At 46.5% G+C, this 24,154-nt stretch overlaps 1 protein-coding gene across 1 annotated transcript; it reads right to left on the reverse strand.

The window, feature by feature from the left end:
• Positions 1-10,719: 10,719 nt before the first annotated feature.
• Positions 10,720-12,460, reverse strand: LOC119159510 (neo-calmodulin-like). The gene is made up of 2 exons (XM_075872574.1): positions 11,995-12,460; positions 10,720-10,987 (listed from the first exon to the last, which is right to left on the reverse strand). The coding sequence occupies exons 1-2, from the start codon at positions 12,259-12,261 to the stop codon at positions 10,811-10,813; spliced, it is 444 nt and encodes a 147-aa protein (XP_075728689.1). The 5' UTR covers positions 12,262-12,460; the 3' UTR covers positions 10,720-10,810.
• Between the last annotated feature and the right edge of the window lie 11,694 nt (positions 12,461-24,154).

Here is a 24,154-nt window from a genome sequence, read left to right on the forward strand (position 1 = left end):
AAGCATAGCCCATATTTGCTCGTGCAAGACCTTCACTCTCATTTTTTACTTTGATAGGGTTCAAATTTTGTACAAGTCCCAACTGTGGCCACTTTCACAAAATAAGTACAGTACCGCGACTCCTGTTACACTTCATTAGTTTGCTCAATAATCTGATTCCTAAATATGAATTGCCATCTATATTAAACAAAGTGAAATTCACCTAAACCTTTTCTTAAATCTATAATCTCAGGAGTAGGGAATGCAGACCTTGCACAAGTAAATACACACATGCACACAACCTACTTTCCACAAACTTAGTTTCAGAGAGCAATCACTGCCTTTGTTTGCACTGGTGCTTCAAACATCTCATGCTGATGTATTACAAGTAACAAATACAATCTTTACAGCTCTAGAGCCCTTGCAGAAGTATGAAACAGTGCTGTGTTATTGTGCAGCAGTGCAGTGTTTAGTTTAAGGGAAAGAGAATGAAGGTGTGAGTGTGAGCGAAACTACCATAAACAATGAAGGCGATTCATGAATGCTTGAAATTATTCAGCTTGTTAAAAAATTACTACTTAGCATGTATTGTAGTCACTCATCATCCAGAACAGTGTTTCTTCAAAGGTTCACCATGGTCATAGGTATGGACTGCAATGGTGATGCGAATGATGCGTGGCACATGTCGTTTATTCAATTAGTGTTATATATTTCACACTTAGAAGCGTTTTTTCTGTTGAATAAGTGATCGTGTCAAGACAGCTGCTGGTGAGCTGGGCCCAAATGCGTAGCAATGCATCCTTTAATGAGATTCCTTTTTCTGCTCTATCAGTGCTTGAAGTAATGCTTTTCTCGTGTAATTAACGAAGCAAGCCAGGTATGAACAATGGATAACAAAGAGATGATACTGTAGCGAAAGGAATCCCAACGAAAGTGTGGCCTAGCTGTGTTGCAGCGCAGATGTGCCTTCGGAAACTCTCGTGCTTGAATGCTGCTAATCTGCAAATGATTTCACTGCAGGGTGACAATGTGAATGGCAGATCAACAGTTACCAGTTGAGTGTGATATGTCAAACTTCTGAAATGTCACTGGAACACATTTACAGAGGAATGGAAAGCAACCTAATAGCCAGCAGTAGTTTCAATCAGCGAGAGCTACAGTTATCAATTGATATATTTTGTGAAGCTGCTCTGCATGGGAAGAAAATGTCGGTACAATGTTCTGATGGTCACATTTGCTTATAATTTCCTACGACCCCACATCTCTATGCACACTATCTTTCTCTCTCGCGCTCACACCTGCACTTGTGCACATACAACTTTAACACACCTTGAACTAAATTTCTAGCTCCTAGCTTTCTAGACTAGCTTAAAAAGTTCATGAACACAAGGTGTAGCTAGAGTAACCCCCCTCCCCCCCTGTTCACAAATTTTTCTTTTCTTTAAAATTTCATCTTCCCCTGAAATAATGTTTTGGCTGTTGTTCAGCACCAACAATGTCATTCCAATATTCCAGTTTGGTGTTGCTCACTTAGCACATTAGCAGTGATTCACTATATACCCATGACAAAACTTGTGAATTTGTATAACCACGGAGCAAAGAAACCTTGTAAAGCTGTGTTAATCTGCATGTACATCATGTTTAGCATCGGCACACAGACATGGATGCCACGACACTATGGCTGAGGAACAAGTAGTAGCCTAAAAACCATAGAAATAATCACATTCTGTTTTGGTGGAAGCCTGAACAAATGCCAACAAACATTTGTCGCCACTGTCGAGATACCAAGACATATATGTGTCACAGTATAATATACCAACCTTTGACAGAGCCTACACACAAATGTTTCTTCCATGTGTAGCGCTCACGTGTACAGTGTCAATTTTTATGAAAGAGAACGTGCGAGCATGTGGCCTGTATGCTCCAGCAGTTGCTTACAGCACGTTCAAGTGAGAGCTAGAGCAACCAACATAGTGGAACAATAACATAATATAGTATCAGCGCCGTGGCGTCTCTTCCTTTGTCCTTGTCTGTATTTTTGAGCTGTGTTTACTTCCAAAGTATGAACCACCAACTAGCCCAACTTTCGCTATTATTGTAACATAGTGATGAGAAATTAATGATATGAATGAAGTGGCAGAACTACAACCACTTGCCCATTTAAAAGGACACTAAAGGCAATTATTAAGTTGTTGTTTTGTTGAAATAGCGGTCCAAAAACTTCATAACGTTATTTTTGTACCAAGAAAGTGCTTATATTGAAATAAAATCACATTTTAGTGGTTCACATGGGGTTAGCACACTTCAAATTAAACGTCTCAATAGGAATGTGCCATGTCACTGTTATCGTGAACATTGCTCGGCTTTACTGTGCGGCCGCCGACACTAGTAGCAGAACAAAAGTAGTGGGAGCCACAGCAGCAACAACAGCCACTGAACAATTCTCTACCATGACCTCAGAGATGGCAGTCATGCTTGGTTTAACTGGGCCCCGCTAGACAGCGCAACCTCTCCAGTTTAACCAGGCGAAAATTGAACTTTCAAACCACTCGTGCCATTCCCCACAGTAACGTAAAACGGTTCTTTTTTACATGAATCAAACAGAAACGAACAAGCAGCATTTAGTATGTCTCTTGACGCTTAATGCATGGAAGGTTCTTTATTTAGTGCAGCTAGTCGTTTGATTACTAGTGATTAATTGTAGGCAGTACCTTTAATGTAATCAGGATCACTTTGCGAATGTCCTAGCGTAGCACGTGTGTTCTCATGCATTTGCCTTAATTTCTCGGTAAGAAGGTTACTGCTGTTGATAATGTAGTTGTTTTAGATGCTGTTATACATTGAGCTTTCACTTCGACATAAACTGTTATTTGACTTTAAGTCTCCCTTTAAGGCGATTACGTAAGAGGCTGGGCCGGCCACCGGTTCCATATTAACAATGACTAGTTGTTTTGCTAGCCACTTACGACGCAAAACGAGGCTGTGGTAGCTCTCACTCCCTCTTGAACACGCTGTAAGCAGCCGCTGCAGCACGCAAGCCAGGCGCTAGCATGTTCCCTTTCATAAAAATTGACGCTGTACATTCGCAGGCAGAATGGGCAACTGTTTAGTAAACAGCACAAGCTTCATTCTTTATAGTCCTGCAGCCAAGTGTTCTCAGCATTGCTTTCATACACCTTTCCTCAAACCTGTTCCATTCATTTTCTGATTAAGATTAGGGCTGACCTTGCTAACTTCGGTGCAAAACTGTGATAGAACAAAGACTTGGGGTAGTTTGCTGAAGTGTATTTTGAACTGTAATGCTGTAAGATCAATGAAACACCTGCACACACACAAAGATTGTTCTAAAAGATGTGTGGTGGCTACGTATGTCGCATCCATTTCTTGCACTGCGATTCAAAATGCAGTGTACAAATAAAGAAATGGTTACCGAAAAAAAAAAAAGATCTTTCTTCTCTAAGCACTAAGCATAAACTGCTTGCCACACACAACCTAATGATGTCTTCCTAAAAAGATGGTAGACTGTACTCTTGTGCCACTGAATTTCAGCTCTATCACAATAGAACTTTAGTAGGTGGGTGCAGATATGAGTATACCATTCCACTTTTTTTTTTTTTTGTGGCATCACTTGTACTGCAGTTCAGCATTATCAGTTCGCAGCAAGTCACCTAATTTTTTTTTCTTTTGCTGTATGTAAAGGTATTGCAAGGAAAATGAAGAAAAGCTATGCTTGACAATTTGAAAGACTGCTATATGTCATACTTTTGAACTAGAATCATTTTCTGATAATATTACTTGCCAGAGCAAAATATTGCAGCTTTCCACTGAGAAACCTTGAGCATTATAATAGTTTGAATAAATTTACCCAAGTACAAAAAAGACAATGCCCAAGGCTATCGATTTTTAACGCGACATATAATTGCTGTTCTCTTTCTTTTCTACCCCATGTATATTAGTTCCGCTGCACTAAATAGATAAAAAGAATGTTATGTAAGCGCAAGTTCATTTTAACATAGCAGCCCTGATCCTTTTTTCACTCCATAGCCACAGTCTTTTTCAGAACAATGAAAAACATTAAAACCTACAAAACATTACACGGCACATACTTCCCAAAGAAACTTTAGCTCCTTTTCATAGCTCCTTTTCAGTGCCAGCTGTGTCGGTTAGTCGAGCTATGCGCGTGTCGCCCTATGGGTGCACTATAGTCCCGCCAAATTTTCACTCCTGAATTGTAACAATAGAATTTTGCAGCGCTGGTACAGTGTCCGTTATTTCAATCACTACCCCGTGACTCTTCATATGTGCCTGCCTGTTAATGCACTTGACAGACTCAAAGCAATATTTATTCACCCTTGTTGTTCCGTGTGCAGGCACACGTCAATCACCTGTTATGGAATTTATTGCTCCAGAGACGCTGCTGTTGTTATTTTGTGCGAGTTGTTGACATAAGCATGCCTAAACATGCAAAATGCCAACTGCATGCAAGTTTAGTGCCAGAAAATAAGTCTTGAACTACTACTTGGAAATGGCTAGCTTAGAAAGGCAGTTCAGCAACATGGCAGTATACACTGTAGTGCGACATTAATAGAGGTAATGGATAGGGCAATTCATTGAATAGACAAGTAAAGATCCACTCTGAATGCAGCAATATGAATGAGCTTATGCACGACCTATGAGTAATGATGAGCGCACATTTAGGAAAAGTAGGTGCCAGTTGGGAGTCTTAAGAGGTTGGAAAAATGCATTCATGGGCCAGCATTGTCCTAAATTTCTCTGCCAGGTACAGATACAGCACATGTATCTGGTTCTGTAGAAATGTCTGGGGCACAGTTCTGCACACTGCATTACGAGAACATATTGAAAGTCGCACAAGATTTGCAAGAACGCTATGAAATGAGCATATCTGTCTTGCAATTGAATTGGTTCATGCACGGTTGGCAATGAATTTTTAATCTGCTAATACGATTGAAATACCTTGTACAAAATTGTCTCTTTTATGGTATTATGTCTATTGCTTGAATTCCGCCCATTTAAAGAGTGCGGCTAATTTTACAGAGTGAAGAGTATATCAAGGTGACCGGTATGCTTAAGCATACTCACAATCTTAAAGGAAGCAGTAAAACAAAAACTGGGTCCATTTCTCTTGCTGTATTTGAAGGATGTAAGCTCTGTAATGATGAATTGGGGCATCAAGCAATAGACAATTGATTATATGTTTTAATGCAAAGGTTAACATAAATACAAAGTGAAACAAAGCCCTAGACATGGGGTATGATTTAGTGGGCTTCCTTGTTATTCACAGAAATCGGAGGCAACAATCATGTGGTATCGCACTGTGCCAAATATATTGGACAAACCAGTGCTGGAGTTGCAAGCTGCACAATGGCAATGTTGCTAAAATACATATTTGCACGGCAGTGTCATTCATTCTTTCTTTATTCACTGCGTACTTCTCCACATTTGATATAACAGTCTTGTTCCTCTGCTATCAGTTCTCTTGAATCACAGGGACTTCTGAATTTGAACTATGCGTTTATGGTTTATGATACCATATAATCACCTTCTCCAGGTATTCATGTGACAACAGTGAAGGCTGCTTTGATGTACTCTTAGAATGATGTAGCCATGTACACATAGAATTGATTTCATTAAGGTATGCTGTTCTTAGCTATTTTTTGCACTATCAAGCAATTGAGGCTTCAAACCATAGTTAACGGGCCAGTGTCTAACATTCTAAACATCTGAATCTTTGAATGGGCACCATTTTAAAACATGCTTAATAATAGCACTTGCATTCACTATGATGTGTGCCTACTTGTTCAGGACTAAGATAGACTTCATCTTGCACAGTACTTGGCACATTTGAATGGGTATATTCAAAAAGCAAGGACTATGAGAGACTTGGTACACAGATACATCATCCCATCTATCGAGCAGATAGATGCTTGAGGTGGTCTAGCACCAGATGTGAAATTGCACAACTTGATGAAGTGTCCACTTCCACGCACACCCCCAAAAGCACCTTGCTTCGTTACAAATTGTTCACTTGGATGGTTCTGAAGAAATCTTTTTTATTGCACCTGAAACTGTCTGTGTAAGCTGTTTAAGTTACCTGTAGTAGCAAAAAGCACTGAAGGCCTTGTGGTGCTGCTGCTCCATTACAAATGCTAAAGAACCACCTGCAGGCATCCATGTGCCTTTCTCAAACAATGGTCATTTATAGGCACCAGCTTACTCTTGTAGTGCAATCTTTAAGCATTTGTCTGAAAAATTTGTTACGATTTACGTGGCGTTGCATTTATCAGGAGAGAAAGAAAAGGAGGGAGAGGCGAAGGAGTTGCATTACACTGACATTGTGGCCATGCTGATTGTGATTCAGCATAAGCACGCAATGAAAGAAAGTCTTCACAATCCTATGTAACTTGGCTAGGCAACAATAAGGAGTATTTGAATAAGACTACCCAAAACGTGCCTTGGCTGACAAACATGCTAAAGTTGGACTAGAACACGAGTTGTTCAGTGGCTGTGCAACTAAGGGAGTGCACATGTCTATTGTTATCAGCATACTTCCCTGCTACACGTTATCAATCTTGGCTCTATTTTTCCTTCACAGAGAAGGGTCGTAGTGCTTAGGCTATGTCTCAAGTTCACTCACAGCTATTCGCACTATTTTACTTGCACAAAGTTACGTGCAGCACAAGACACTTGTACATAGCGGACATGCCTTGTAGTGTGTTGGTGTTATAGGCTGTACATCATTCTCTTGCGCATTTCCTTTTATTCACTTCAGTGCTAGCAAGCATTCTCACACAAGGCAGCTTACTTATTACCTTTCCAACATCAGTGGTAGCCACGTGCTACCCAGAGCAACACAAAAAGTGCACTCTCTCTGAATCGTCTCAGTGTCATTCTTGAAAGCATTTTTTTTTCTTGTCAGAATGATAATCTGCTAGTCTTCAGTTGTGCAGTGCCGATCTTTGCACAGTGCACGTGAACTCACTTGTATAGCATGCACGTTTACCAGGCTCAGTGCTCTTCAAGACGCCTGTGAAAAAAATGTACTCATTACGGGACCTTCTCGCATTGTATCTTTAAAGATACTCCACAGTGTTTCACGTGTGATAAAAAAATAACACCCGCATGCATATTGTGCACCCAAAGACTGTAGCGTGAAAACTGACCAAATGTTTCAAAGAATGTACGAAGAACCCTGTGCTCATAATAAATCATTTTTGCATCACTGTTAATTGTGGATCATTCTTGTTGCATGTTAAGGATTCAAGTAAGTGCTGTAGCTAGCTCATTAAAATATGAACCCACAAATATTTTTTTCAGTAAAATTCAACCATTATGCTTGAAATTTTTGTTTGCACCCTCCATGTGGTCGAAGCGAGATTGAGGGAGTGGCTTTGGCTGAGAGGCAACAAATGTTCTTTTGAATTGCCATGTTATTGAGCCTATTCATTGTAACGGCCTACAGCTTCATGGCACTTACTGCACTATGCAACAGTGTGGCATTCAAAATGTAGCTCATCCTTTATTTTTTGTAAAGTTCCGAGTACATTACATCGTAAAGGTAACCTGTAAGCAAAGACTAGTATTCGCCAGTGAGAAAAGTATCACCTGTATGTTATATTAGGCGAGATTCTTTGCAGTCATTGCTGCTATTGCGGCAATGCCTTACGATCTCGCCTGTAGAGTGAACAAAGTCTACCAAACTACAAAAGCCATCTGTTTTTACACAACAGTATGTGAAATAGTATGTGGCATGTGAAACTAAAGAAGTTTAATGGTCATACCAACAGTGCCAGTTACTAAGTAAACGAAATAATCTAACACCAGCAGCCCAGGAATGATCACGACAAATGTTGACAAATGAAGATGGGTCCGAAAGCCTGCCTGCTTCATGTTCTTTGTAAGCAGAACACAAGGCAAATTAACGCTGCTGAAGACGAAAATCTTCACTGCCAAAGAAGACTGAAAAAAAGAAGTCACAAAGTATGTTTTAGTTTCTACTGCTTGAACAAAAGGAGAAGCAGGCGGTTCATTCACTACTCGTGTATGTATCATTGTTCGACAGCAGAATGTGCTTTCTTTTTCAAGTGTTAAATGAAAACAGCAAGTTCCGACCCGAAAAACCACATCTTATGCATAAAAAAAGCCTCTGTAGAGATGGTTAACCAGCGAAGCTGAAATAAGCGGCCCCAGTGATTGTCACTTGGCTAATCTTGATGGTTCGTTAAGCCTTCCTCAATTATTGGGTCGTGTCTGTCTGCAGTGTTAGCTGGCAGTGTGTATGCTGTGTGCAGTGGTGGGATTTGCCCAATTTCTGTGGTACGTACATTTTTTCCAGCTGAAAACATTGGTTGTGGACCATTGGTGAGTAGTGGGTCTCGCATACGTGCTAGGAGTTTTTGCGCACACAGTTCAGATGAAAAAATTCAAAAATCTCGGACTAGACGACGTTCAGAACTAACCTTCTCACAGATAGTTTCTATCTAAATCAATCTCATTTATCACCTGATAGATTACCTTCAATTGCAAAGCTGCTATTTTATGGAGCAGCGAATAAACTGAGAGTGACAACGTCCGTGCACACGAGGGTCGAGAAAGTTTTAACAATGTAGACTTTTTTAATTTCTATGGTAAGCTCCGAAGCTTTTTAATGAGAGCTATCACTAACAACCTGTGGAAGTTCAATGTCCACCCTAACACACCACGTCAAACGCGGCTAATGCGTCGCAAACATTCATTCATGCTATTATCGAGCTGTTCTTCGACGAACGGCTAAGTGCTGCGCGGACTGGCGGCCCCATGCTCACTATGAAATCAAGATCAATTAAATCTGAAGCGCCTTACCTGAGCAGCGATAATTCAGGCATTCCTGGATCATTTCCTTTTTTAAATCCTGCAACCAAAAGCGAGCATATCAGTGAGTTAAACGAACAACATTTGACCGATAAAAGCTGAAATTACAGTAACCTCTTTCGTGCGTCTCACCCGGCATCACAAGCGCAAAGCATGCTGCAGCTGAAGGTACCACAAGTGTATACGTGCTTAGTAATAGCACGGTCTGAAACTACAACGTGGCCAAATCCTCAAAGGGCACTTTACAGCGACTTTTAGCCCACTGGAAGAAATGCTAACAAGGGTCGAGAACATGAGACGAGTAGCGACGGCGTACCTACCCAAGTATAGCACAGTTGGTATGAATCCCCAGTGAAACGCCTTCTTCGCAGCGAAAAGGACAATGGCCACTTTTTGTTTAGACTCTGGGGTCATTTTTGAAGCGCTGACTTTCCCGTCTGTGACCTGCTGATGAGGAGAAACACGTGCGCTGCAAACGTGAACTTGCAACCAGCCGAAACTGTGCGTATACGGCTGCTGCCGATGGCGATGAAGCGACCTGTGGCACGGCCGCTGGATAGAAAACAGCTTGGTGCGGCCTGCTATGTGCCGCCGAAGCGGCGCGACGGGCCCAGTTCACATCGCGCCCGCTCTGGCGCCACCGTTTCTCTCAGGAGAAACGCTTTCACACGCATTTCCACGCGGAACAGTAGGCCGTAAACACGCGTTTCGTAGCTGCACATCACAGGTTTGATTCTGAATTGTTAATAGGAGTACCTTTTACACCACACATGTGAACAGTTTGCCCTAGGAGGGTCGATCATTCATGGAGTGTTGGCCTCAATACTGTCCATGAATGCTGCCCTTTTGACTCACCTGAAATGAAAAGGGCCACTGGTTCCGTTCATGGGGTGGTAGTCGTCGGGCAGATTCCAAGGGCTGGCGTATCGGCCCACCGAAAAGCACTGCAAACGCTTGCCACGGTGAGTTGATGCTGTCGTCTGGAGGCGCGCGTCTGCTTCAGCGCGCATAAGTGCTCTGTTACGAATAATATGCATTCCGATACGCTTCTTGAAGCTGTAGATCGCAGGGGAATACGTCGTGCTTCAACTAGCGTTTTTTTTTTTTTTTTCGCGTTCGAGCTGCTTAACGGCACACATCTTCGCCGCATCACACCACTAAAAAAAACCGCCTGCGACACACGCGCGCACCAAAGAATCGTAGTACTCGATCACAAGAAACATGAAGCAAACTCCCCCTCACACATGATTGCACACATAGTAAGCACGAGAAAGAATACGAAAAAGCACACTGTCACACACAAACCATCACGCAACCACATTGAAACACGAACTGCCATCCACTTAGACGGGTGGAGCGTCAGCGCCCTTCCCAAAAAAGCGGTCAAAACTATCAACTCTGCGCAGATGCGCTCGGCCATTAACGGCGACGTGACGCAGCAGGCTGCACTTTGTTTTTTATCCAGCTACCATGGAATCAGGTGCCACCAAGCCACGTCGAATATTATAGTACACTATAGTCGAGCCAAGCATAAAAAAAAGCCGCGTTAAATTCAACTGGGAAAATTGGTAGGTTTATAGTACGTAGTCCTCCAAGAATGGCTCACGCAAACTTCTGGAGTTGGTCGAGCAAAGGGTTATTTAAACGAATTTGTCACAAGTAACGAGAAATAAGAAATATTTTGGACTAGTATATATAAGCTTGCACATGCTACCAATAGAAGTAGCTGTTTGACTCGATCGAATTGACCGTTGCCTTGTGCACGCCAGTTTCAGAGGCGCAAGAGAAATACTCATATTCGTGCAATTTATATTTGTTTCAGTGCCAATCACAAGCCATTATTTACGCAGCATCACAATAATACATTATGAAATCGGTGCATTCATTTCAACGTTGTTTAATGAAGCGCTGTTCTTGGCGACGTCAAAGCAATATGGGTGAAGCAAAAAAGCGATTTTGATGTTTAGCCTGACGTGATGAGCGATACGAAATCTTCGTAGTTAATGTGGCCATCTCCATCCACATCAGCTTCCCGTATCATCGCGTCAACTTCTTCGTTCGTAAGCTTTTCTCCGAGAGTCGTCATGACGTGACGGAGCTCAGCTGCGGGGATGAAGCCTTTCCCGTCTCTGTCGAAGACCTGCAGATAATAAATGTATTTCAATTGAGCTACCCCACAAGTTGCCAGGAGAACAGCGTCGTTCACCCCAACCACCTTAGTAAGGTACTAATGGTGCGAAAGATAGCGGTCGCGGTCCGGACTTCAAGCTTCAAGAGTTGAACGCGGCATCGCGATTCGGGCACCGTTTTCAGCCCCTTCTCACACGCGTGCCACGCTTTTCTTGATGGGCACCTCAATCGTGCCACGTGAAAAGGAACGCCTGCGCCCATGTAAAACGCACATGAATTGCTTCAGAACTGTTTTAATAAAACCGCTTTGAAATCGTATACGAGCTTGTTGGCAAGGCTTCGTGAGTGCGAAACAAGGTGGACACAGAACACACGGGACCAAGCACTGATGGATGATGGAACAAGCGCTGGTGATCGGCACGTGGTCCAGTCTATTCATTCTGCGTCCTCATCGCCTTCGCGCCGATAATAAAACAACGACGAAACGCGCAAAATTCATGTGCACGAGGCAGGCCTGAAGCCATGATTTTTTCTGGTTGCCTATTTTCGGTAAAACACCCCATCCCGAGAATTTCGGAGGGCAGGGGTGTGTGTGTGGGGGGGGTGGCTATGGGCCTGGCACGAGGCATTCATGCGTCATACGTACCCGCTTGCTGCGACGGCTTGTATGCGACACATCTACAATCACCTATGTAATAAGCGCACGCATAGGTGCTAGCTGTGTGAATAGTAATAAAAGTAATGATTTAGGCTTTGCGGCCCAAAACAACAATACGACCGATCATGAGGGGTGCATGACGTGGTGGAGAGCTCCAGAAATTTTGATTGTCTGATGCTGCGTTTACTTTAATCAAAGAACACGACCCTCTAGAATTTCGCCTCCATCTAAATGCGACAAAGCGGCTGAGATTCGATACCGTGACCTTCGAGTCAGCCCTCGAGCACCGTACATCTGTGGTGAGTGGTGTAAGCGCGAGCTCGGCAGCCCAAATTCCAGCCTCAGTTGACGCTGCCTACCTTGAAGGCCTCCCGGATCTCTTGCTCTGTGTCCGTAGGGCGCGCCTTCTTGGACATCAGAGCCAGGAACTCCGGGAAATCGACGGTGCCGTTTCCGTCCACGTCCAGCTCCGAGATGATGTCTTTGAGTTCAGCCTCGGTCGGGCTCTGACCGAGCGAGCGCATCACGGTGCCCAGATCTTTGGTGCTGATGGCGCCGTCGCCGTCCTTGTCGAAGAGCGCGAAGGCCTCGCGCAGCTCCGTGACGGCATCCTCGGACAGCTGCATGTTTTCCGGCTGCGGGTCAGGTGCCTCTTCAGTGGCTGTTCGTACGCGCTACGTTTTCAGTGCTGGACGACAGCGTGAGCCCACTGCTGGTCAAAGCCACGGCAGGCGCCCCGGCTGCGCTACCCGCTCAGGCAGTGCAGTGAAGGAGCCTGCTTGGGCGTAGGCCGGTCGACCCGATGGTATCCACAAGGTGAACGCGCGTCTCGTGGCTCAGTGCACGCGAACCAATGCTGTCATCTTCATGATGACGTAAATGGCGCAATTTATATGATTTTATGATGGCTCTTTGTTTTTCAAGGCACGTACCCACAAAAGGAATGGGAAAAGCATCTGGCGGCAGGATGTGAGTGTATATATATTGTGATGTAACGGTGAAGGCAACCTTTATTAGGCCCGCAAGACACGATGAAGCGACCACGCCCAAGGCACAGAACTCAGACGAGCCAAGTCCCCACAGCAGAAGAAGATGACGACCACTCATGATGATGAATATGTGTAAAGATAGATGATGTGCTTAATGAATGCCTACACTAACTCCCCCCCCCCACGTGAAAGCGGCCATCCTGACCGCAGTTCCTGGCCGCATTTTAAAGCGAAGATGAACGCCGTATGAAAGGCTTCATGCGGGATACGTGGACTATTTCTGCTGCCCTGTAGCGGCGGTCCGTCGGAAGAAGAACGGGTGCCACGCGATAATTCACAGGAGACGTTTGCTCCAAGACAGTGTAGGGGCCAATAAAACGTAATTGAAACTTCTCGCACAGTCCGGGAGTGCGAATGGGTGTAAGAAGGAGGACTTCGTCGCCAAGGCTGAAGGACACGGCACGATGAGAGGCATCATATTCAAGCTTGCGATCCTGTTGCTTTGCTTCAGTGTTGACGCGAGCCAGCTGGCGGCAATGAAGTAGACGAGACACGTATTCTTCACTTGAAGATGAACATGGTTTGACAGGCGCAGAGAACGAAACATCGAGGAAAGAAGAGGGGAAGCGACCGTGGACGAGGTAGAACGGCGAGTAACCGGTTGTGCGCTGTACAGAGGTATTATAGGCAAAAGTGACAAATGGCAAAATGGTGTCCCAGTTTCTGTGGTCGGATTCGATATACATCGCAATCATATCTGACAGTGTACGATGGAAGCGCTCAGTCAGGCCGTTCGTCTGAGGATGGTAACTGGAGCTTGTTTTGTGTGTAGTGCCGGCTGCCTTGAGCACTTCTTCGACGAGTGCTGAAAGAAATACTCTTCCGCGGTCGCTCAGGATTACACGAGGAGCTCCGTGTCGAAGGATTATTGCTCGAAGGATGAAGTCGGCCACTTCCGAAGCTGACGCAGAAGGCACGGGAGCTGTTTCGGCGTAGCGGGTCAGGTGGTCGACAGCTGTAACTATCCAACGATTGCCCGTGACAGTCATAGGAAGCGGACCATACAGGTGTCACAGAACGAGCGCTAAAAACGGGCGCGCCGCCAAATTCTTGCGATAACGGACGGGAGAAACGCCGCGAGGTCAAAAGAAAAAAAAAGAAAGCAAACGTCCAAGGCTCCCCGGGCGCGCGCTTTCCCCTCGGAAGCGTGGCTTCGCCGACGAACCTCCTCGCCCCACATCGGCGGCCCAGCAAGCCCGCGATATTTCTAGAACGAAGGAGGCGTGGCCACGCCGAGTTGAGTCATCCGACGCGGAGGGCAGTCGAACCGTCTCGCGCCTCTCCCCAGCCTTCGCTGCGTATCGCGCCGACGAAATGACGAGAACTTTCTGGAAGGTGGCGCGGAAGGTATTTAATCGAGCAGCCGAGACGAGAAAGCAGGAGGAGACTGAAGTGAGCGCCAGAGCGCTCGTAGGGATTCCGCCGTGTAGTCGGCGGAGGTTTTGTCCGTTGGGACCAAGCAGCAGAAGAAGAGGATTTCCACCTGGGGGGTGAAGGCTCGAGCTACAGGCAAGAGCGTGTGTTTACCGCTATTGAGCGAAGACGCGTGGCAACAGCTGCGTGTGTGAAGCCGACGTGTTTCCGGCGAAGGAGTTTGAAGCTTGGAGAGTGGCCATTTGAAGACGCGAGGTTTTCTGGAAGAGAAACTTCAGGGGGCAGCGGAACGACAACAACGCTGGACTTTGAGTGAGTGATTCTCGGAAGAGTATCATTCAGACTTTTGTTCCAAGGACTTTGGACTGAATAGGTTTTCCATCTCTTTAGTCTTTAAGTGTCTTGGTTGTTCAATGCATGCGACTGCATTGTAGTGTGTATTGTTGTCTGTGTCCGTTGTTTCGAGTGTGGCTGATTGTACTGTGTAGTACGTTGTTTGATTGGTGACATATTGTCCTCATCTTTTGTGGAGTGTGCAAACTTGTGTATTGTTGTCGATCTGCCATTATTGAGAATATAATTTTGTTTGTTTATCAACTCTCGGCTCTGACTTGTTCTTTGGGCCACAGCCGGCGTCTGCTGGCGCGCCAACAAGGACCACTCCTAAATTGTCCACGCTTTCGTGGTGCGGTTCGGGGGGCCGATACTTCGGCTCATAGAATTAACCCGGCGATCGCCTCCCTAATTTACGGGACCGGTGTGACAACTAATCTGGCGTCCGCGACACAGGACCTTTTGGTGCACAGTGTGTCCAAAGTAGTGAGAAAGAGCCTCGAGTTGTTGATAGTGCTGTCGGAACGATTTTGTGTGTTGTTCAGTGTTCTCGTTAACGAGTGCAGGGGAGTGTTCCGATAGACTGATTTAGGCAGGTACTTTTTGCACGCGGCAAGGTTTTATTTGCGAGTTGCGAGACACAATGGATCTCGAAAAGTTAGTTGCGCTTGGTGTGAAGATGGGTCTTTCCGGCGCCGAACTACGGAAATGGGTAAGCCAGAAGGAGAAAGAGGCAGCTGAGAGAGCCAAGGAAGAAAAAGCAGCTGAGTTGGAACGAGAGAGGTTGGCAGCCGAAAGGGCGAGAGAAGAAAGAGAAGCGAGGGAGCGACAGCTGAAAGAAGAAAGAGAAGCGGAGATGGCTGAAAGGGAACGGCAGCGGCAGCACGAGATGGAACTCGAGCGGCTCCGTTTGCAACAGCGAAGTGAAACTCCCGTCCAAGCTAGAGTTGAAAGCAGCGAACGGGAGGACCACGGCTTCCGCTTGAACCCAAGCAAGCTGCTTGTAGCGTTTGATGAAAGGAAGGACGACCTTGACGCGTACCTTCACCGGTTTGAGACGATTGCGAGGAGCCAGAATTGGCCGGAACATCAATGGGCAACTGCTTTGAGTACTTGCTTGAGTGGTGAAGCGCTCAGTGTGTACGACAGGCTGACGCCGACCGATGCAGCCAACTATGCCAAGGTGAAAGCTGCTTTGCTGAAGCGGTTTAGATTTACTGTAGAAGGATTCCGGGACAGATTTCGGACAGGAAAGCCAGCTGATGGTGAGACGGCTACGCAGTATGCCGCCCGACTTTGCCATTATTTTGACAGATGGATTGAACTTTCAGGGACAGCGCAGGAGTACGATGAGCTTAGAGAGCTGCTAATTAGAGAACAATTTCTTACTAGTTGCCACCCAAGCCTGTCACTGTACTTAAAAGAGAGGAAGGCTGACTCACTTGAAGACATGCTTGAATTGGCTGATCAATTCTTGGAAGCGCAAGGTGGCACTAATTTGGCCAAGGTCAAGAAGGATTGTCCCGATGATTCGAAGAAATTGGCTCCTGAAGAAAAGAAGCGTGCACCAGAGAGCATTCAGCGATGTTTTCTGTGTAACCGAGTGGGTCATCGCGCGAAAAACTGTCGAACGATCTTTACGAGCCCTACGGTAGTAAAATGTTTTAAGTGTGGTCAGACTGGGCACAAAGCAGATGCATGTCGAAACGGAGCGAGTCAAACTCACCAGGTATCCTGTGTGCAAGCAGCACCGAAATCCGATAATAATGCCGTCACCGACGGATTCGTAGAATTGAAAAATGGGGAGAAAATTCCTATTGTCGGTGCTGTAATGTCAAAACAGCCAACCGGTGTTACGAAAGGAATGCCAACGCTGCCTGGAAAAGTTGCGGACAAAAAGATTACGGTGTTAAGAGATACCGGTAGCGCCTCTGTTATCGTGCGGAGAGATTTGGTACGGGAAAGTGAGTTAACAGGCAAAACGAAGCCGGTTTGCTTAATTGACCGTACAGTTCGGATGCTTCCCGAAGCAGAAATTGAGGTTGAAACCCCGTACTTCAGCGGGAAGGTTACTGCTCTATGCATGACGACCCCCCTTTACGACCTTGTCATCGGAAACATCTACGGGGCGCGAGGACCGAATGATCCGGAATGTTTGGGAGAAGAGCCTGAGATAGAGCCCTCGCCAACCCAGCGATCGCGAGATACAGAGGAGGAGCATCCCGTGACGGATCTCACTGGAGCCCAAGGTGAAGCCGCGGCGCAAGAGACAGCGAATGAGAAGATCATCGTGTTAAATGAGTTCACGGGCCGAGCAACTGGTCTTACGTCGCACGACCTCAACCGACCGACAGTGTAAAGGAGACGGAGTTGGCCAGCCGGGCAAAATGTAGAGACATGATCAAGCTGGTTAATAAACAGACAGGACCCGTCGAATGTCATGACCCGTTAACGGTGTCGGAAGTGACAACGATGGCTGAGACGACGCCTCAGATATCGTCGTTGGAAAGGGCTCGCCGAAAAAGAACGTGGAAACACAAGAAGAGATCGAGCGAGCACCGCAAAAAGGGGCGCAAGCGCTGCTCGAAGTACTCAGGATAAGTGCTGAGGTCGAATCAGAATGTGTTGGGCAGTGCTGAGTGCCATATGTTGTGTTAATGTTGTGTTATCCTGTGTCACAAGTGTCGAAGTGTTGTGCTGTGATGTGATGTATAGTATTGGACCATTGTTGTAATGAGAGAACTTTGTACATTTGTATTATTGGGAATGTGTGGTGCAGTGTTGTACTCATGTGCTTGTGGTTGTGTTTTCACGTGTTGTGTAATTGAATTACAATGCACAATTGTATTAAGTGATCTATTTTGAATGTGAAGTGTCATGAGCGACGGATGGTGTTACAGTCTGTGAGAGTGTGTGGTGACTGTTCGCGCTCATTTGTGTGGTTTTGAATATTATGAGATAATATTCTTAAAGTGGGGGGCAGTGTCACAGAACGAGCGCTAAAAACGGGCGCGCCGCCAAATTCTTGCGATAACGGGCGGGAGAAACGCCGCGAGGTCAAAAGAAAAAAAGAAAGAAAGCAAACGTCCAAGGCTCCCCGGGCGCGCGCTTTCCCCTCGGAAGCGTGGCTTCGCCGACGAACCTCCTCACCCCACATCGGCGGCCCAGCAAGCCCGCGATATTTCTAGAACAAAGGAGGCGTGGCCACGCCGAGTTGAGTCATCCGACGCGGAGGGCAGTCGAACCGTCTCGCGCCTCTCCCCAGCCTTCGCTGCGTATCGCGCCGACGAAATGACGAGAACTTTCTGGAAGGTGGCGCGGAAGGTATTTAATCGAGCAGCCGAGACGAGAAAGCAGGAGGAGACGGAAGTGAGCGCCAGAGCGCGCGTAGGGATTCCGCCGTGTAGTCGGCGGAGGTTTTGTCCGTTGGGACCAAGCAGCAGAAGAAGAGGATTTCCACCTCAGGGGTGAAGGCTCGAGCTACAGGCAAGAGCGTGTGTTTACCGCTATTGAGCGAAGACGCGTGGCAACAGCTGCGTGTGTGAAGCCGACGTGTTTCCGGCGAAGAAGTTTGAAGCTTGGAGAGTGGCCATTTGAAGACGCGAGGTTTCCTGGAAGAGAAACTTCAGGGGGCAGCTGAACGACAACAACGCTGGACTTTGAGTGAGTGATTCTCGGAAGAGACTTTTGTTCCAAGGACTTTGGACTGAATAGGTTTTCCATCTCTTTAGTCTTTAAGTGTCTTGGTTGTTCAATGCATGCGACTGCATTGTAGTGTGTATTGTCTGTGTCCGTTGTTTCGAGTGTGGCTGATTGTACTGTGTAGTACGTTGTTTGATTGATGACATATTGTCCTCATCTTTTGTGGAGTGTGCAAACTTGTGTATTGTTGTCGATCTGCCATTATTGAGAATATAATTTTGTTTGTTTATCAACTCTCGGCTCTGACTTGTTCTTTGGGCCACAGCCGGCGTCTGCTGGCGCGCCAATAAGGACCACTCCTAAATTGTCCACGCTTTCGTGGTGCGGTTCGGGGGGCCGATACTTCGGCTCATAGAATTAGCCCGGCGATCGCCTCCCTAATTAACGGGACTTGTGTGACAACAGGTCAATGCCAACTACCTCGAATGGTTGCAGGGGACACGGGAGCGGTTGTAATTGTCCACTTCGAGTTGATGTAGGTAGCTTGCGACGCTGACAAAGGGCGCATGAGGCAACGTACTTCGCGACACAGGTGGACAAGCCCGGCCAGTAGTAGTGACATCTTATGCGGTCATACGTTTTCTGGAAGCCCATGTGTCCAGCAGACATGTCGTCGTGATATGTCTTGAGGACTTGAGCCCGAAGAGAGCGAGGTAGAACGGGCACCCAGCGTTGACCATCAGGGTGGTAGATATGACGGCACAGGGCGTGGTTGTTGAGCTTGAATTGCGTGAGCTGTCGGCGAAGACGGGCGTTAGGGGGCCGGCAAGTCCCGTCAAGACGGTCCATGATGCGGCGACAGTAAGGGTCAGCACGTTGGTGAGATAAGAACAAACCACACTCGCTTGGAGAAGTTGGGTCTAAAGTAGTTAATGACGAAACATGTAGGGAAGAGACGGCCGAAAACTTCTCGTGTGCGGCAGTGGCGGGTTTGTTAAGCGGGTCCGAAGAGAGCGGGCAACGCGAAAGGGCGTCGGCGTCTTGATGCTTGTTTCCCGACTTGTATGTGATAGTGAAGTCGTATTCTTGTAAGCGAAGAATCCAGCGACCAAGGCGGCCGGACAAGTTCTTGATTGTCGAGAGCCAGCACAAGGCGTGATGGTCCGTAACCACAGTAAAGTGGCGGCCGTGGAGATAAGGTCGAAACTTTTGTATCGATCATACGACCGCTAGGCACTCCTGTTCGGTGATGGTATAATTCTTTTCAGCAGGGGTCAGTGCACGGCTCGCGTATGCGACGACTTTCTCACGTGAAGATTTGTCTCGCTGTAGGAGAATTCCACCAATGCCTCGACCACTAGCGTCTGTATGCAGGAGCGTAGGCGCGGTTTCGTCGAAATGGCAGAGGACTGGTTCGGATGTGAGTGCACACTTCAGTTGGGCAAACGCCGCTTCACATTCAGGAGACCACACAAAGGTGACGCCTGATCCGAGTAACTTGTGCAATGGTGAAGCTATTGAGGCGAAGTCTCGAATGAATCGGCGAAAATAAGAAGCGAGGCCGAGGAAACTGCGCAAATCTTTGGCTTTTTCAGGACGCGGGAAGTGTTGGACAGCGGAAATCTTGTCAGGATCGGGACGAATACCGTCCTTGCTTACGATGTGGCCTAACACTTTAATCGTCTTGCTCGCAAAACGGCACTTCTTGGTGTTCAGCTGAAGGCCTGCGTTTGCAAGGCACGTAAGAACTTCGTCCAGTCGTTGCAAGTGCTGAGGGAAGGTTGACGAGAAAATAACGACATCGTCTAAATAGCACAAGCAAGTCTTCCTCTTCAAGCCTCGTAAAACTGTGTCGATCATCCGCTCGAATGTTGCTGGAGCATTGCAAAGGCCGAATGGCATGACGTTGAATTCATACAGCCCATCTGGTGTTGAAAACGCTGTCTTTTTTTTTGTCATCCTCGTGCATGGGTATTTGCCAGTAACCTGAACGCAGGTCTAGGCTTGAAAAGTACTCAGCACCTTGCAGTGAATCCAAAGCATCGTCTATGCGCGGCATGGGGTAAACATCCTTGTGGGTAATCTTATTAAGTGCTCTGTAGTCAACGCAAAACCGCACGGAGTCATCTTTTTTCCTTACTAAAACAACAGGGGATGACCAAGGACTCGCGGAGGGACGTATAATGTTCCGTTGCAGCATATCGGCTACATTTTGTTCAATGATTTCACGCTCGGATGAAGAGACGCGATATGGTCGACGGCGTACGATGGAAGTGCCATCGGTCTGGATACGATGCCTAATAATGGACGTCTGTCCCAGAGATGAGGAATGGGCATCAAACAATCTCCTATGCTTTTGTAGCAAAGCAAGCAACTCATCTGTCTGTGAAGAGGTCAGTTCTGGACTAATAGTCGCAGCAAGAACAGAAACGCTTGATGAACGTCCAATAGAAGGAAGGTTAGAACACGCTGGCATAAGAGAGACAACAGAGACAGGTTGAGATTCAGAAACGCAATTAAGCCATTGTGGTGCCTTTAGGAATGAGAATTTTCTCAGAAGTCTGGTTCGTAGCGTAGAGAAGTCCGGAGCCATTGTGGAATCGCGCTAGACCTGAAGCAAAGGCTATACCTCTTGCGAGATAGCGTGCAGATGGTTGGACAAACACGTCACCAGAGTCGATCACATTAGAAGTGATGGCAACTATCCGCTGATGACCAGGTGGTAGCTCGGTCTCTTCAGCAGCGAGCAAGCGAACGGGTTTGTCATCCGCATACAGGGCATAGTAAGTTTCCATCATATGAACAACATTTTCTTTACAGCAGATGGAAGCGTTCGCCGTAGACAGAAAATCCCAGCCTAATATAATCTGGTGGGCACACGAATTCAGCACAGCAAATTGCACAAAATGAAGAATACCAGCTATGAAAACACGAGCGGTGCACATAGCGGCAGGTCTAATGGCGTCCCCTTGAGCAGCGTGCAGTGTAGGTCCATCATGAGGGGTGGTGACTTTCCGTAGACGTGAGCACAAAGAACGATCAATCACAGACAAAGAGGCACCAGTGTCTATTAAAGCGTCCACGTACACACCTTCTATTAAAACAGCTATCGTATTATATGGACGCACTGGAGGAATTTCTGTCTTTTCGTTCGATGCAGCTTTTCCTTCAAAAGCTGCAGAGGTTAGTTTTCCGGGCGTTGGTTGTTGAATTGCGAGACAGGTCGCAATGGAGACGTGGAACGGCGGAGGGGTGAGGGTGAGCGGCGTCTAGTAGAGCGGTAGGAACTGGTTGGCTCAGATGTCGAAGTTGGAGACGGTGAACGGCGTAGCGGCGGATCATAAGGACGACGTTGGAAAGCGTACCAGCTTGTCCCATCATCCCGTCCGTAGGTATCGAGTCCACGACGCTCGTCCTGCTGACGCTTCCGACAGACGCGTGCAATGTGGCCCCGATAGCCGCAGTAATAACAGATCGGACGATGCGGCCGACACGGTGGGTGAAAGGGCTGGCTAGTCACACTCGGAGTTAACGAAGCCAGCGGGACAGGCGTCGAGTGTGCGGGCATCGGTTGTACCACGGGTGGTGAGCCAGCGAGGACTTGTGCGTACGTCGGCTGGAGTCGAGGTACTGGAGAGTCTACAAACGCTGGCCTGGTCATGGACGCCAACTCCTCTTTGATAACATCCCGCAAAACATTGTTGGAGGGGGGAGGTGAACTCGGTGTCATTGAGAGGCCGAAAGATTGCAGCTCTTCCCGTATAAGCGCCCGGATCATAGCACGCAATGAGGCATCAGTCGTGGTAGTGTTTTCAGAGCTGTCCGGCGGTAACCGTTGGGATTCAAGTTCCTCCAGGCATTGGCACGTGGCAACAACGTCAGCGACCGTAGTCGGGCTTTGAATGACCAAGGCATTGAACGCGACCGTGCCTATCCCTTTCAGAGGATGACGAACTCTCTCTGATTCAGACATGGACGTGCTGAAACGGTGACAGAGAGCAAGCACATCCTCTATGTACAATGTGTAGGACTCACCGCATTGTTGCTTGCGAGAATCCAGTGTCTTCTTCGCGAGAGCTGAACGAACCGCCGGGGTGCCGAAAATTTGGCGAAGCTGTTGCTTGAAACGTGTCCAGTCCGTAATGTCCGTTTCATGATTGAAAAACCATGTTGTCGCTACGCCCGTGAGGTAGAAAGAAACACGGCGAAGCTTGGTAGGATCGTCCCAGTTGTTAGTGGAACTCGCTCGATTGAACTGGTCCAACCAATCTTCCACATCTTCACCTCGAAGTACGGCGAACGTGGGCGGCTCACGCTGGTGCGCGGTGATAATCCACGATGGATAGGCCGTGGTAGCCGGGGACGTGGAGGTAGACGCAGAAGCGCCGGTTGGTTCGTCCTGAGGCATGTTACCGGACACCTGGTACAAACGACGACCTGAGCGCAGCTCCAGGAGGCAGATCGGGCTGGGAGAGGACGGAAGATCGTAGAGCACACTCCACCACTTGTGATGTAACGGTGAAGGCAACCTTTATTAGGCCCGCAAGACACGATGAAGCGACCACGCCCAAGGCACAGAACTCAGACAAGCCAAGTCCCCACAGCAGAAGATGACGACCACTCATGATGATGAATATGCGTAAAGATAGATGATGTGCTTAATGAATGCCTACAATATATATATATATATATATATATATATATATATATATGGCACAACGGGAACGTTGTCAACAAGGATAAATATATTTATTTCCCAACAATATATATATATATATATATATATATATATATATATATATGAGTGCACCTTTATGAATCGGAACAGTAAGGAAGGCTAATGCTGATCAGAGATGATACCTAGTTTTCTCAGCCATAGAGTAAAAAGAAACAACAAAAGCCTGTGTTGCCTCTTTACCGTGTTTGTAAGCGTACGTTTATGCATAGAAGAATGAGGTCCCATTTGGTATGTTTGGTGGTGACATACATCAAAAGCATATTGCCAAAAATCTTCTTATAGCACCCTACCACGACATTTGTTTGCAAGTGATATGCAGTGGTATAGTGATGATTAAAATGGTATTCAGCGAGGTCTCGGTCAGTCATCAGTTTGCAGGGAGTGCCAAGATGTAGAAAAAACTGTTGACGCAGCAAGGAGGCAATGTCACGAGTCCTCTTGCCGAAATTCTCTAGTACCGGACAAAACACTAACACACCTATTATGCCTCTAATCAGCTAAAAAATTTAAAAAAATAAGAATCCATGGCTATGCCTACAACCGGAAAAATGTGCGAGACCATAGTGCTAAAATACACCATTCTTGTCTATACGTTGCACTGAGAAGCTAGTTTTGAAAGTGTCTTCAGATGACCATGACTGAGGATTCATTTGTGGGGTTTAACGTCCCAAAACCACCATATGACTATGAGAGACGCCGTAGTGGAGGGCTCCGGACTTTTCGATCACCTCGGGTTCTTTAACGTGCACTCGAATCTGAATACACGGGCCTACAACATTTCCGCCTCCATCGGAAATGCAGCCGCCACAGCCGGAATTTGATCTCGCGACCTGCGGGTCAGCAGCAGAGTACCTTAGCCACTAGACCACCGTGGCGGGGCCGATGAGCACGGCGTGCTCAAAACTATGTGAAGAGTGAAAAGCATTTAAAACAACTACTCATGACAGTACATTCGAAGCGCAGAAGCCTACTACCTGCTCCTACATCCAGGAATAAAATGAAATTAAAAAACTTTATTCAGGTTAATTATTGAAACTATGAGCCGCATCTTTTTTTTTTTAATTCAATATCTGAATGTTAGCGCAACGTCAGGAATTTCAAAATTTCTTCATACTCCAGCCACGTTGGCTCACAAATGTTTTGTACAATAGGCCACATCAAGCATGTGGTTCCATTAAAATGCAATGTAATTATTTTTACCAGTAAATAATTATGTGGGCCCGAGTAAACAATGTAAAAATCTCTGAAGTAATAGCAAGTCAGTGCGGGAACCCCAACGCGTGTGTGGCTACCTGCATTTTTTTTTGCACGCTTGCTCATTTACCAAACGAATTCATCGTGGAATTTCACTAGTCAAAAGAGAAAGCCATTAATATAATTTTT

This window comes from Rhipicephalus microplus, chromosome 1 (assembly GCF_043290135.1).
Source record: "Rhipicephalus microplus isolate Deutch F79 chromosome 1, USDA_Rmic, whole genome shotgun sequence".
Classification (NCBI taxonomy): domain Eukaryota; kingdom Metazoa; phylum Arthropoda; class Arachnida; order Ixodida; family Ixodidae; genus Rhipicephalus; species Rhipicephalus microplus.